The sequence below is a fragment of the Equus asinus genome, chromosome X (genome assembly GCF_041296235.1).
Source record: "Equus asinus isolate D_3611 breed Donkey chromosome X, EquAss-T2T_v2, whole genome shotgun sequence".
In the NCBI taxonomy this organism is placed as follows: domain Eukaryota; kingdom Metazoa; phylum Chordata; class Mammalia; order Perissodactyla; family Equidae; genus Equus; species Equus asinus.
In genome coordinates this window covers 127,333,441-127,347,741 of record NC_091820.1, presented here as the reverse complement: position 1 = coordinate 127,347,741, position 14,301 = coordinate 127,333,441, and the positions used below count along the sequence as shown (strand labels likewise).

The window sequence follows — 14,301 nt, the reverse complement described above, 5'->3', positions numbered from 1 at the left end:
CCTGTGAACAGTGTATGAGGGTTCAAATTTGTCCACATACTTGTTAACACTTGTTATTGTCCATCATTTTGATTATAGGCATCCCCATGAGTGTGAAGTGTATCTCAGTGTGGTCTTGATATGCATTTCCATAATGACTAAATGATGTTGAACATCTTTGCATGTGCTTATTGGGAATTTTTATATCTTCTTTGAAGATGTGTCTATTCAAATCCTTTGCCCATTTTTATTGTATTATTTGCCTTTTGATTATTGATTAGTAAGTGTTCTTTATGTAGTCTAGATATGTATTCCTTAACAGATAAATGATTTGTAAGTATATTCTTCCTTTCTGTGGATTGTCTTTTCACTTTCTTGTTAGTGTTCTTGGAAACACACAAGTTTATATTTGGGCAAAGTCAAATTTATCTATTTTTTCTTTTGTTGCTTGTGCTTTTGACGGCATATACATGAAGGCTTTGCTTAACGCAAGGTCACGAAGATTTATGCCTGCATTTTATTTTAAGAGTTTTATTGTTTTAGCTCTTATATTTCAATGTTTGATCCATTTTGAGTTAATTTTTGTATATGGTGTAAGATAGGGTTACAGCTTATTTCTTCTGAATGTGATGTCCTGTTGTTCCATCACCATTTGTTGAAAAGACTCTTCTTTCCTCATTGAATTGTCTTGTGTTTGTCAAAAATCAGTTGACTCTAAGATATACGGATAAGCTTTGGACTTTCAATCCTATTCCATTGATTTTTATGTCTATCATTATGCAGTACCGCACTGTCTTATTTATTGTAGCTTTGTGTAGTAAGTTTTGGAATCAGGAAGTGCGAGTCCTCTAACTTTATTCTTTTTTTCAAGATTATTTTGGTTAATCTGCCTCCCATGCATTTTCGTATGAATTTTAGGATCAACTTGTCAATTTCTGCAAAAAAAAAGCCAGCTAGGATCTTGATAGGGGCTGCTTTGAATCTGTCAATTAGGGGAATATCGTTTAGAGGAGTATTGACACAATAATAATATTAGGTCTTCCAATCCATGAATGTGGGGTGGCTTTCTATTTATTTAGATGATCTTTAATTTCTTTCAATAATGTTTTATAGCTTTCAGAGTATAAGTTTTGCACTTATACTTTGCACAATAGAAATACACTTGATTTTTTTTTAATTTTTTTTATTGAGTTAATGATAGGTTACAATCTTGTGAAATTTCAGTTGTACATTAATGTTTGTCAGTCATGTTGTAGGTGCACCACTTCGCCCTTTGTGCCCACCCCCCACCCCACCTTTCCCCTGGTATCCACTAAACTGTTCTTAGTCCATAATTTTAAATTCCTCATATAAGTGGACTCATACACAGATTATCCTTCTCTCGCTGGCTTATTTCACTTAACATAATTCTCTCAAGGTCCATCCATGTTATTGCAAATGGAATGATTTTGTTCTGTTTTACAGCTGAGTAGTATTCCATTGTATATATGTACCACATCTTCTTTATCCATTCGTCTGTTGCTGGACACTTAGGTTGCTTCCATGTCTTGGCTATTGTAAATAATGCTGCAATGAACATTGGGGTGCATAGGACTTTTGGGATTGCTGACTTCAAGCTCTTTGGATAAATACCCAGTAGTGGGATGGATGGATCGTATGGTAGTTCTATTTTTAATTTTTTGAGGAATCTCCATACTGTTTTCCATAGTGGCTGCACCAGTTTGCATTCCCACCAGCAGTGTATGAGGGTTCCTTTTTCTCCGCAACCTCTCCAACATTTGTTGCTATTAGTTTTAGATATTTTTGTCATTCTAACGGGTGTAAGGTGATATCTTAGTGTAGTTTTGATTTGTATTTCCCTGATGATCAGCGATGATGAGCATCTTTTCATGTGCCTATTGGCCATCAGTATATCTTCTTTGGAGAAATGTCTGTTCATGTCTCCTGCCCATTTTTTGATTGGGTTGTTTGATGTTTTGTTGTTGAGTTGCGAGAGTTCTTTATATATTATGGATATTAAGCCTTTGTCAGATATATGACTTGCAATTATTTTTTCCCAGTTAGTGGGTTGTTTTTTTGTTTCAATCCTGTTTTCATTTGCCTTGAAGAAGCTCTTTAGTCTGATGAAGTCCCATTTGTTTATTCTTTCTATTGTTTCCCTTCTCTGAGAAGGCATGGTGTCCAAAAAGATCCTTTTAATACTGATGTCAAAGAGTGTACTGCCTACATTTTCTTCCAGAAGCCTTATGGTTTCAGGTCTCACCTTTAGGTCTTTGATCCATTTTGAGTTTATTTTGGTGAATGGTGAAAAAGAATGGTCAATTTTCATGCTTTTACATGTGGCTTTCCAGTTTTCCCACCACCATTTGTTGAAAAGACTTTCTTTTCTCCAGTGTATGCCCTCAGCTCCTTTGTCAAAGATAAGCTGTCCATAGATGTGTGGTTTTATTTCTGGGCTTTCAATTCTGTTCCATTGATCTGTGCACCTGTTTTTGTACCAGTACCATGCTGTTTTGATTACTGTAGCTTTGTAGGATGTTTTGAAGTCAGGGATTGTGATTCCTCCAGTTTTGTTCTTTTTTCTCAGGATTGCTTTAGAAATTCGGGGTCTTTTGTTGCCCCACATGAATTTTAGGATTCTTTGTTCTAATTCTGTAAAGAATGTCATTGGGATTCTGATTGGGATGGCATTGAATCTGTAGATTGCTTTAGGTAGAACGGACATTTTAACTATGTTTATTCTTCCAATCCATGTACATGGAATGTCTTTCCATCTCCTTATGTCGTCATCCAATTCTCTCAGAAAGGCCTTGTAATTTTCATTATATAGGTCCTTCACTTCCTTAGTTAAATTTACCCCAAGGTATTTTATTCTTTTTGTTGCAATTGTGAATGGGAAATACACTTGATTTTTTTATGTTGATCTAATACACTCCACCCTTGCTGAACTTGTTTATTAGAACTAAGAGATTTTACTGTGTGTGTGTGTCTCTCTGTGAATTCCTTAGTGTTTTCTATATATAAGATCATATCATTTGCAAATAGAGAGAGTTTTACTTCTTCCTTTGGGAAAGTGACTGTGTGTCGGGGGTCCTCAAGACCACCCCAGGGTTGGTGACTTACTAGGTAGGCTCACAGGTCTCAGTGTACATGCACAGCTCGTATTTATTACAGCAACATACAAAGCAAAATCAGCGAAGAGAAAAGGCACGTGACATGAAGTCTGGAGAACACCAGGCACAAGCTTTCAAGGGTTCTCTCCTAGTGGAGTCACAAAGAACATGCTTAATTCCCCTAGCAACAAGTTGTGACACGTGTGAAAGGTTGTCAACCAGGGACTGTGCTTAGAGGCTCAGTGCAGGATTTATGTTGGTGGGTAGTCACATAGGCGCTGGATCCCCAGCAGGTGCCAACATCTCCGTGCTGCCAGACGGAAAGCAGGTTGTTAGCATAATCCACATTGTTTATCTTCTGAGTCGAAGTTGCCAGATGTTCGCCAAGGGCTAACTTTGCAACCAGGTCTTTCTAAGGATAACCAGTCTAGGCCTGCCATGTTAACTCTTTTTCTACAGTGACTTCTAATGCTACAGGATTTCTTTTTGAAGTGATAAAAATGTTCTGGAATTAGATAGTGGTGATGGTTGCACAACCTTTTGAATATACTAAAACCTATTGAATTGTACACATTAAAAGGGTGAGGGGCCAGCCTGGTGGCGCAGCGGTTAAGTTCACATGTTCCACTTCAGCGGCCCGGGGTTCGCCAGTTCGGATCCTGGGTGTGGATGTGGCACCACTTGGCAAGCCATGCGGCAGTAGGCGTCCCACATAGAAAGTAGAGGAAGATGGGCATGGATGTTAGCTCAGGGCCAGGCTTCCTCAGCAAAAAGAGGAGGACTGGCAGTAGTTAGCTCAGGGCTAATCTTCCTCAAAAAATAAATAAATAAGTAAATAAATGAATAAAAGGGTGAATTTTTGGTATGTGATTTTATATCTCGGTAAATATAAATTAGCACATAATAAAAAGTGTTTCTTCTCAGGCTCATATGGAACATTCACAAGGATGGATCACCTTAACAAATTTAAAAGAACAGAAATCATATGATGTCTGCTCTTAGACCCCAATGGAATTAAACTAGAAATTAATGACAGAAAGATAGCTGGAAAATCCCAAAATAACATGGATACATACTTGTATTTGGGAAATCCCAAAATACAAACAACAAACTTCTAAATAACACATGGGTCAAAGAAGAAATCTTAAGAGAAGTTTAAAAAGTATTTTGCATTAAATGAAAATGAAAACACAACTTATCAAAAAAGAAAGAATGGGTAAATAAACGATGGTGCATCCAGATAATGGAATATTATTCAGCACTAAAAAGAAATGGCTATCAAGCCGTGAAAAGACATGAAGGAGCCTTAAATGCATATCACTAAGTAAGAGAAGCCAGTCTGAAAAGACTGCATACTGTGTGACTCCAAGTGTGTGGCATTCTGGGAAAGGCACAACCATGGACACAGTAAAAAGATCAGTGGTTGCCAGGGCTTGTGTGGAGGACTGATGACTAGGTGGAACATAGAGGATTTTGCGGGCAGTGAAATTACTCTGTGTGATATTAAAATGATGGATACGTGTTATACATTTGTCCAAACCCATAGAATGTACAACAGCAAGAGTGAACCCTATTGTAAACTATGAACTTTGGGTGATAGTAATATGTCGATGTAAGTTTATCAATTGTATGTAACATGTACAACTCTGGTGAAGGATGTTGACAATGGGAAAGGCTATGCATATGTAGGGGTAAGGAGTGTGTAGGAAATCTCTGTACTTTCCCCTCAATTTTGCTGTAAACCTAAAACTGCTCTAAAAAAAGTAGTCTTTTTTTTTTGAGGAACATTAGCCCTGAGCTAACATCTGCTGCCATTTCTCCTCTTTTTGCTGAGGAAGACTGGCCCTGAGCTAACACCTGTGCCCATCTTCCTTTGCTTTATATGTGGGATGCCTACCACAGCATGGCTTGACAAGCGGTGCCATGCCCGCACCCGAGATCCGAACCAGCCAACTCTAGGCCGCCGAAGTGGAATGTGCAAACTTAACCACTGTGCCACCGGGCTGGCCCTAAAAAAAGTAGTCTTAAAAAAAAGTGAACATGATCATTGCAAAAAGAAACATGGAAAATATACCAAAAAGTGAATTTTATGGCCCAGAGGAAAAACACTGTTAATATTGAAGTATATTTTTTACAGGTTCTTTTTTTTGGTTAAATAGATATATTATACAGTTGACATCATACTGAATAGACAGTTTTGTATTCTGCTTTTTTCATGCCGTGTTATCTTGTACTATATGACATCTAAAGTGACAGTTATGAAATGTAATGACATATATATGGATATCTCAACTACCAAGAGGTTAGGAAGTTATTTTTTAATATCCTGTTTTTCCTTTCTGTGATTGCAATTGATTTATTCTAAGGTACTTAATAGAGGATTTTGGATGGAAAATTGAAAAACTGAATCAAATGTGATGGTGAATCTGAGATCCTTCCAGATTTCAGAAATGTTGAAATTTGAAAGAAAAATGAGCATCTTAGAATAGTATTCAAGCCCAGTTTTATTTGGAGTTTATAACACGTAAAAGAGGGACTTTCAGTTTCCTTTTTCATTTTCTTCCCACTCGTTTTGTTCTGTAGGTGCTTATAAACAACCCGAGTCATAGGGAACCTTCAGTGAATTGCCTGTGGTTATACCAAAGTTGGCAGCTAATTAATTGTAGAGTCCACCAGTTTCTAAGTCCCTGCCATTGTGTTGCAAGAGATGCCTGCTTGGAAAATACCTTTGTGCTCAGTCAGGAATCCTGGATCAGAGGCATTCCAGAGGCCTGCTCTCCTCTGGAGGCATGCAAAATTCTCCCCTTTTTGCTTCTAGTCTTGCTTTCTGGCTTTAGCTGGACTGTGCCATGTTCTAAACTCAAACCATGTCAGGCCCTATACAGTTCCTGATTCCTTCACCTACTCCTGCACGGTGCCTTGTTTCTTTCACCTGGCATGTCCTTCTCTATGCCCCTGTCCGTGTATTTGAATCCTAATCGATTTTCGAGGCCCAGCTCAGATATCACATCGTCTGTGAAACTTTCCTGTTCTCACTCTCTCAATTTAGTTGTAATAATCTCTCCCCTCCCTATACTCTATATTCTGTATTTCTATTATAGTACATACTGTACTATATGTTATGGCCAGTTGTTTATGTGTCATGTCTTCCGTGGATTTGTAAGCATTTCAAGTTGAGAAACTGTTTATATTTGAATGGGCCACAGCACCTAGCAGAGAGGAGCAAATAGAAACCCAGTAGATGTTTGGTAAATTGAATTACAGTGTGTCGGAAGGAGGCTTCAGTAGGTTGTTAGCAGAGGAAGGATTTAGCAAGAATCTTGGTTTTCTTTTGTTGGTATAGAATTATGAGTGTTTCATGCTGTACCTTTATTGCAGAACAAAGTACTGCGTAGTTTGTGCTGCTGTAGCCTAATGGGAATTCATTTTGTAATGATTTCAGAATTACCCTTTTATTTGTTCCACCTTTTAAAGCATAACACTTGTCAAGACAGCGCTTCAATTTGTTGCATGTGCTAAGTCATTACTGTTTACAGATGGTATAGTGTCTGCCGTTCGTATTGAAAGGGAAAAATTACGCTCATAGAGTCCCATCTGCCTCACAGCGGGATTTAAGACTCCAAACAAAACCTCATTTTATCTGAGTCCTGCGCATCGGCAGTAGGGAACTTTCAAAGAGATGATTGCTAAGAGTAAGCACCATTGTTAGGAATTTCAGGCTGTAAAAGTAGTGGAGGTTCTTGCAAAAGATTGTTTATAAACATTCTCGATATGATTTGGGATGAAACTCTTCCTGGAAGAAAATGGGAGGGTATGGAGCCATGTCTAGTTAGTAATTTGCATTGGAGCTAATTGAGTGTATTCTTCTGAATGCAGACTTTAGAGTGCCTGTCTGAAGGTTAGGGAACCAAATCGATGACACCATAAAAGCTTCTTCTAAATCTTATACTAGATTCTACCTTGGGTCTGAACAGTGCCTGGTGCCTGGCAATTGTTCAGTATAAATTTCTTGAATGAACAAGCACATGAATGGGACCCTCTCTGAGCCTGTTTTCTCATCTATGAGAGTGTTAATGTCCACCTTGGAGGATTGTTGTTAAGACAGAGAAAATGCACACAAAGTGCTTTATGCAGTGCCTGGCAAATGCTAGGTGCTCGGCAAATGATGTCTATTGTTAATCGTTTACTGCACTTTCCCCTCTGTTTTCATATTGGCGGTGGTAGTGGGTTCATTGCCATGGAAGAGACTATATCTTTCTGGCTGACATTTCCTTTATTTTCCTTTGTATTTGAATTGTGCTCCATTTTTGCCTCTTATTTTTAGGAAACGTGAGAATAGAGGTATTTGCTCTTTTAAGCAGTTTATTTGCCATGGCTCTGTCGTGCTTGGACCGAGTGGCATGCGTGTGCAGCATGGGTCAGAACTCGTATTCTTCTATCGTGTATGAGCAGAAACACCAGAGAAGGAGGAAATGTACATGAGATTGCCACTGTGAAATAAAGCTCAAGGGTTGGAATTATTGCTGTTAGACGCCAAAATCTGGAGTAAAACTGCTTTCTTCAAAAGAGAATACTTGTAGATGCCGATTTACTTAACTTTTTAAACTATCATTTTCCCTATAGGAGTCGTTAATAAACTCAGTAGAATTTAAATTCCTTGGAATGGTAATACATACTCAAATCATGGAGGCAGAGGCTCTTGGAGAAGTAGAACATGAAAGATCATTTATCCCAACCCCACTACATGCTCCACCGTCCTCTCTAGCCTCCTTGCCGCAGAGCTGCTCGGCCTTTGTTCTAATGTTGTTTGTGATAGGGAAGAGCTTCTCTTCCTACCACGGCAGTCATTTCGTCTACAGATAGCTCTGACTTTTAGACCAAAGCGCTTCTTCACGTAGAGTCTGTATAGCTCTCTCTGCTGCTTTCTCTTTGTCTTCTCTCTCTTTCTCTGAGGGGAAAAACCAACTAACCGCCCAACCAACCACCCAACCACCCAACCAACCAACCAAAGAAAGGAGTACCTGATCAAATAGGGTTGGGAAACCCTGTATACATAGCCTCTCCTCAAGGAGTTGCAATGTGTGTGTGTGAATTTGCTGGGGAATGTTGCAGTACGCTTAACTCCCAATATTTCACAAACTTATTTGACTGGGAACCTTTACTTTGACCTGGAACATCTATCCACAGCTTGGAACAGTATCTGGCACATAGTAGGTGCTCAATAAGTCTTCGTTTAAAAAAGTGAATAAATGCAAAATAAATCTTTAAAAACTATAAAGGGCACCCCTTATCAAGGTGACAAGTGTTCTCCATCTCTGCAAGTGACACAATCAAAATGGATCAACTAATTGGATGGGTGTAACTTCCTCCTCTGTGAGCCATCCTAAAGATATTATTTCCACACCTTTTGGGACTTTAAAAATTCTTCGTATTTGAATTCTGAGCTTGTATCCTCATTTGCACATCTACCTTTTATATTATAAAATAAATATTAGTGATGAGTTTGCAGTGTATGGTCAAGGCAGCAAAAAGTTTGTCTCTTTTGGAATCAAATGTATGGATCAAATGTATGGAATGAATGAATTGGCAAGCACTTGTCTTTGTTTTCAGTTTGTGTCTGATTGCGTTTGATTATAAAGCACATGGTTCTTCAGCAGGGCTCTTAAATGAGTTGCTGCTCCATCAGGGTGCTTTTAAGGCTGTTTGTCAGATTACCTATTGAGTTAGTGCCCCTTTTTTGGCTTCCTAACCAGCCCTTTTGGGGGTTAGCAACAAGTCTAAAGTAAGGAGAACGCATGCCCTTCATTTGTGAGTAATTGAGCTGTCCACACGGGACAGCTTGACAAGCCTCCTATCAAATGGGAATCTGGTCAGCAAGGAACATGCTGTAATGTGGCCTCGATCCAGCTTTGGTGATCCAGGCTTTTCATTTCTCATGCCCTGCAGTAAAGGAGTTTAAAGGGTCAGCAAGAGGAACATTATAAATCATATTTGTAATTTTAAAAAGTGATAAAAATCACTTATGTTTCAGGAGGAAATCTGTGTGGAAATTCAAGAGGGTCGGATACAAAGTTGGGTGTAACTCAGTGTCAACTTTCTCCAAAGCCAGCTCTCTGTCTCTTTGTTCTCAGCAACAGTCTCACCTTGTCTTTGTGGCTGCTCAATGATAACCCCGTGGATCTTCTGTTTCCTTCCCTGTGTTATCTCCTCTCCCTTCAGTTTCTAACCCAGAACTTGATCATTTCTTAAAGTAGTAACACCTTCTCTTTCAACCATTATTTCATCCTTTTCTATTAGTATGCGAATGCTAATTTGTTGGTACAATTGTGGGAGATATTTTACAATGGAAACATCAGTATGATTTTCTTATAACTGGACTTCACCTGTTGTTGGATTTCATAGAAGTCAGCGGTCTTAGAAAGCATTTGTTGTTTGCCCTCACTTCTAAAATGTGGGTGATGAGGTGAGGGGTGGAGAGTGACTTGCTGAAGATCACAGAGCTGCTCAGTGGCCTAGCCAGCACTAAGCCCAGGTCCTCCCACTCCTAGCTCTCCGCCTTTTATTTTATGCCCCGGTGCCTCTCCTATTACATGAATGGATTAAAAAATTGTAGAGTAAGAAAATATGTATGGACATAGTTTCTGTAGTTATGTAAGAGCCTGAATGGTATGGGAGGAATCAAGTTGCAGATGTTAGCACTTCTGGATCTGCCATCTGCCATAAAATTCATCAAATTATCTTGATAGATATTCCTACTGATCAAAGCAGGGGAGAAATTTGAGTCTTATTATGTAGGAGTATTTTAGTGTCTGCTGCTCTCTCCTTTAGATGGTAGAACACGTTGGGGGCATTGCCGCTTTCGCAGGCTTCGACAAAAGTGAGAGGGAGTTCTGGTCCTCTTTGCATTATCCCCATTCACACCCTTCCTCCATGTCTCCATGCCTAAAAATGTCAAATGTGTGACACATGTTGGTAGTTGTCATAAACACATTCTTTTATTTGAGAAAACACGTAGCATTGAAAAAATAACCACATTTGGCATCTGGATGTGAAAACCCAAAAATTTAAATGCATGTGCCTTGGCCTGGGATACATACCAGGAACCTAATTTTTTTTTTTCATTGCAAGACATTTTTAGGAGTTGATTTTTAAGTCCAAACAAATTGCAGGTTCTTAATGGCATGTGTCTTATGAAACTAAATTTGTCAATTAATTTCCTTTTATTTTAAATTAGGGGTGTGTATGTGAGGGGTGAGTCATTCTGTAACAGATTCCATTGTCTAGGGTGGACCTATTGAGAACCTGTTTTTGTAATGCCCTTCAGCAGGATTGGCCCTGATAAACCACATCCTTATGGTATGATTTGAGGATCACTAAGAAGGGTGATGTGTCATCAGCCTGACACCACCGGAGACTAGGTCTTTGAAGGCCCTTTGTATCAGAGAGCAAGTGGAAAATATGACATCTATAAGAGATGTGGAACCACAGGTATGAAAAATAACAATCCAAAATAGCTTAGTTTGATGACCCATTTTCTTTTCAAAAGTTATGCTTGCTCATGGACCAGAGGCAGGTAGTGGACTTTGATTTCTGGCCCCTGTAGAGTTCACTAGAATTGAACATTACAAATTAGCACTTAGGATCTGGGACAACTAAAGCGTCTTGAACAATGCGTCAATGTCGTTCCACCTATCATGATCAAAGATAAGTTAATAGGCTGCCACTTGGTGAACACCAACTATTACGCCAGTTGGTTTGCATTTAGTTGGCACAGCACCCTGTGAGGCAGATATTATTATACTCAGCTTACAGGTAAGAAAACTCGAGGCTCCGAGAGGTTAACTTGCACATGTTTGCACACCCAGTAGATGCAGCAAGCCGGGATTTAAATCCGGATCTATCTGACTCAAAAGCCACATGCTTAACTGCTGCACTGGACTCTCTTTCCAACTCTTTTCCTGACTTAAAATGGGATAATAATACCTTTCTCAGTGTTATTTAAGGATCCAATAGGATAAAAGATGTGAAAAGTGCTTCATAGTCACTAATAAAACTTGGCAGAATGGAAGGCATTCTCAGAACTAGAAGACTATTTGCTACAGTGTCTCTACATGACTTCCTACCCTTTGCATAAATCCAGATGTCCTGGAGTTTGGACCTTTGCCCCAGGCTTTCTGGTGAGTGAGAGTAGTTTTTGTCCTGGGCATAGGTTCTAAGAACTAGGACACTGGTCCTGACTTACCTGGTGATATTTTCAAGAGTGTGATTTCCTTGCCATCTAGCTGAGAGGAGTAACGCGGAGAAGATCAGCAGATCTCATTGTATGAGAAATCATCTGTATGTTCCTAGCTGTACTCTAACGGGTGTCATTTTTCTCCCTGTCTCGTTTGTTATAGAAACTGAGGTGCTCCTCCGTGTGAAGGATATCAGCCATTTCTTAATGCAAGACATCGCCTTCTTGTCTGGTAAGCAGACTTTTTCATATATTTAGACCAGATAAATCTATGAATCTATTAGCAAAGTTAGTTTTGTCCTTATAAGCAGCTATGTATATAGTTTGAGAAGCACTATTTTAATAAACATATGCTGTGCATGTAGTTGCTAAACAAATGGACATTTAGAGAATAATTAGAGATTTTAAATATGTGATTAAAACCAATCCCACTACCCTTGTACATTTGACTTTCAGACAAGTCTTTAGAAATCCATGATAGGTGAAAGTAGAAGACATCTCTCGGGTGGGTGCAGGCCGAGGGAGAAGGTGGCAACTGAGGTGGCTTCTTTGAGATTTTCTCCTCCACCATAACTCTGCTTACTTAAGTGTTTATTACAAATGCTGTCGTCATGCTAATTAAGCAGCACGTACTAAGGGTTTTTTTTTAGAATTTTGTCTACACGTGATAAAGAAAGTTTACTTTTCTAAAGTACGTATGGTATTTGTACATGCATTTGGAAAACAATCATTTGCCACATAATGACGTTTTAGTCAATGATGAATAACATATACGATGGTGGTCCCATGAGATGAGTACCACATAGCCTAGGTGTGTAGCAGGCTATGCCATCTAGGTTTGGGTAAGTACACTCTATGATGTTCACACAACGATGAAATCACCTGATGACGCATTTCTCAGAATGTATCTGTGTCGTTAAGCAACTCATGACTGTAATTTTAAAAAATTGTGATAAGATGCACATAAACTAAAATTTACCGTCTTATACATTTTTTTTGAGGAAGATTAGCCCTGAGCTAACATCTGCTGCCAATCCTCCTCTTTTTGCTGAGGAGGACTGGCCCTGAGCTAACACCTGTGCCCATCTTCCTCTACTTTATATGTGGGGCACCTGCCACAGCGTGGCTTGGCAAGCCGTGCATAGGTCTGCACCCAGGATCTGAACTGGCGAACCCTAGGCCGCCGAAGCAGAACGTGCGAACTTAACCGCTGTGCCACTGGGCTGGCCCCTTAAACATTTTTAAGTGTACGCTTCAGTAGCATTAAATAATGAATTCACATTCTTGTGCAACCATCACCACTATCCATCTTCAGAACTCTTTTCATCTTGCAAAGCTGAAACTCTGTACTCATTAAAAAATGATTCCCCATTCCCTCCTCCCCCTAGCCCCTGGCAATCAGCATTCTACCTTCTCTCTTTAGGTATTTGACTATTCTAGGTACCTCGTATAGAAGTGGAATCATTCAGCATTCGTCTTTTTGTGAATGGTTTACTTACTTAGCATAATGTCCTCAAGGTCCATCCATTATGTAGCATATGTCAGAATTTCCTTCCTTTTTAAGGCTGAATAATATGGCATTCTATGTATATACCGTATTTTGTGTGTCCATTCATCCATTGATGGATACTTGGATTGCTTCCGCCTTTGGCTGTTGTGAGTAATGCTGCTCAATAGCATCACATATTTTTTGAGATAGAACTGTGGTAAACCATCCCTCTCTCTTTTTTTTTTTTAAAGATTTTATTTTTCGTTTTTCTCCCCAAAGCCCCCTGGTACATAGTTGTGTATTTTTAGTCATGAGTCCTTCTAGGTGTGACATGTGGGTCCCTGCCCCAGCATGGCCCGATGAGTGGTGCCACGTCCGCCCCCAGGATTCGAACCAGGGAAACCGTGGGCCTCAGAAGCGGAGCATGGGAACTTAACCACTTGGCCACAGGGCTGGCTCCCACCCCTCTCTTTTTGACTTGATCAGATATCTAGGGAAAGTTTTGCTTAAAGACAAGCAAATTACTTCCAGGTATTAATTTGAGCTATACCATTAAACATTATATTTATCGTATTAGGTAGATAAGAAAAATTTATGAGTATATGCATTGTTTGCATGAAAATGAATGCTTCTTAGGTGTTGAGAGTACAAAAAATGATCTTACTCCTTTGAGGTAGTTTAATTATTTCTCCTAAAATGATGCATGCTCAGTTTACTAAACAAGCATTTACTTTATAGATGACCCTAATTGGACACTTCAATCTGGCCTCTGCTGTAATGATTATAATTATTAGTCATTGTGAATTAGTGATAACTTAATTAAAGTGGTTTAATGTTTTATCGTGTAAGTTGTATAAATATGTGACATACTGTCACTCTTGAGATCCGGGGATTTTACTGAAGCTAATCAATGTTTTTCAGACTATGCCCCAAACAGAACCGCCCTCAGGGCATGTTCCCCCCCCCAGACTCCTCTGCACAGTTTCTTTCCTTATCTGCTTTTTGTAATTGTTTTCAAAATGCTTCTACATATGGTTTCTTTTGAAGAAAGGGTTCCCAATGAGAAAAATAACTAAAACCTCCGAATTTAGAATATAAATAGTTCTTTCGTTCTTTTCTGACAAATTTACTACCTAGTACAGCACTTACAGGTGCTCAGTGGTAATAACAGTTTCTACGTTAGTTGATGATAATTTACCCTTATAGGAACCTTGTATTCTTTCCCTTGATAGATATCATTTGCCTAAGCGCTAGGTGGTTCTGTCCTTAACTAGAGTGCTTACCAGCTTGCTTGCCAAGACTAAGTTATATTGCATATAATATATATGTTGCATTATATATTATATATTATTTATATTTTGCTGCTTCTACACCATACCCTACCGATAGAGGCCCTTTGTTTAATGATTTGCTTAATCTCTTGGTTCAGAGTTGTACAGCTTGAAACTTTTGAGTTCCTGTGAAAGTCTTGGGTGGATGCAATCATT

At 39.1% G+C, this 14,301-nt stretch overlaps 1 protein-coding gene across 6 annotated transcripts in view; it reads left to right on the top strand.

The window, feature by feature from the left end:
- The window catches only part of MCF2 (MCF.2 cell line derived transforming sequence), a 101,820-nt gene that overhangs the window by 18,189 nt on the left and 69,330 nt on the right, over positions 1-14,301 (top strand). For all 6 annotated transcript variants that reach the window (XR_011499779.1, XR_011499778.1, XM_044763015.2 and 3 more), the window contains exon 2: positions 11,489-11,557. Coding sequence is in view for 4 of the 6 variants with exons in the window: in XM_044763015.2 (XP_044618950.2) it covers positions 11,489-11,557 (69 nt within the window). In the remaining 2 variants the exon portion in view is untranslated. The remainder of the gene's footprint in view (positions 1-11,488; positions 11,558-14,301) is intronic.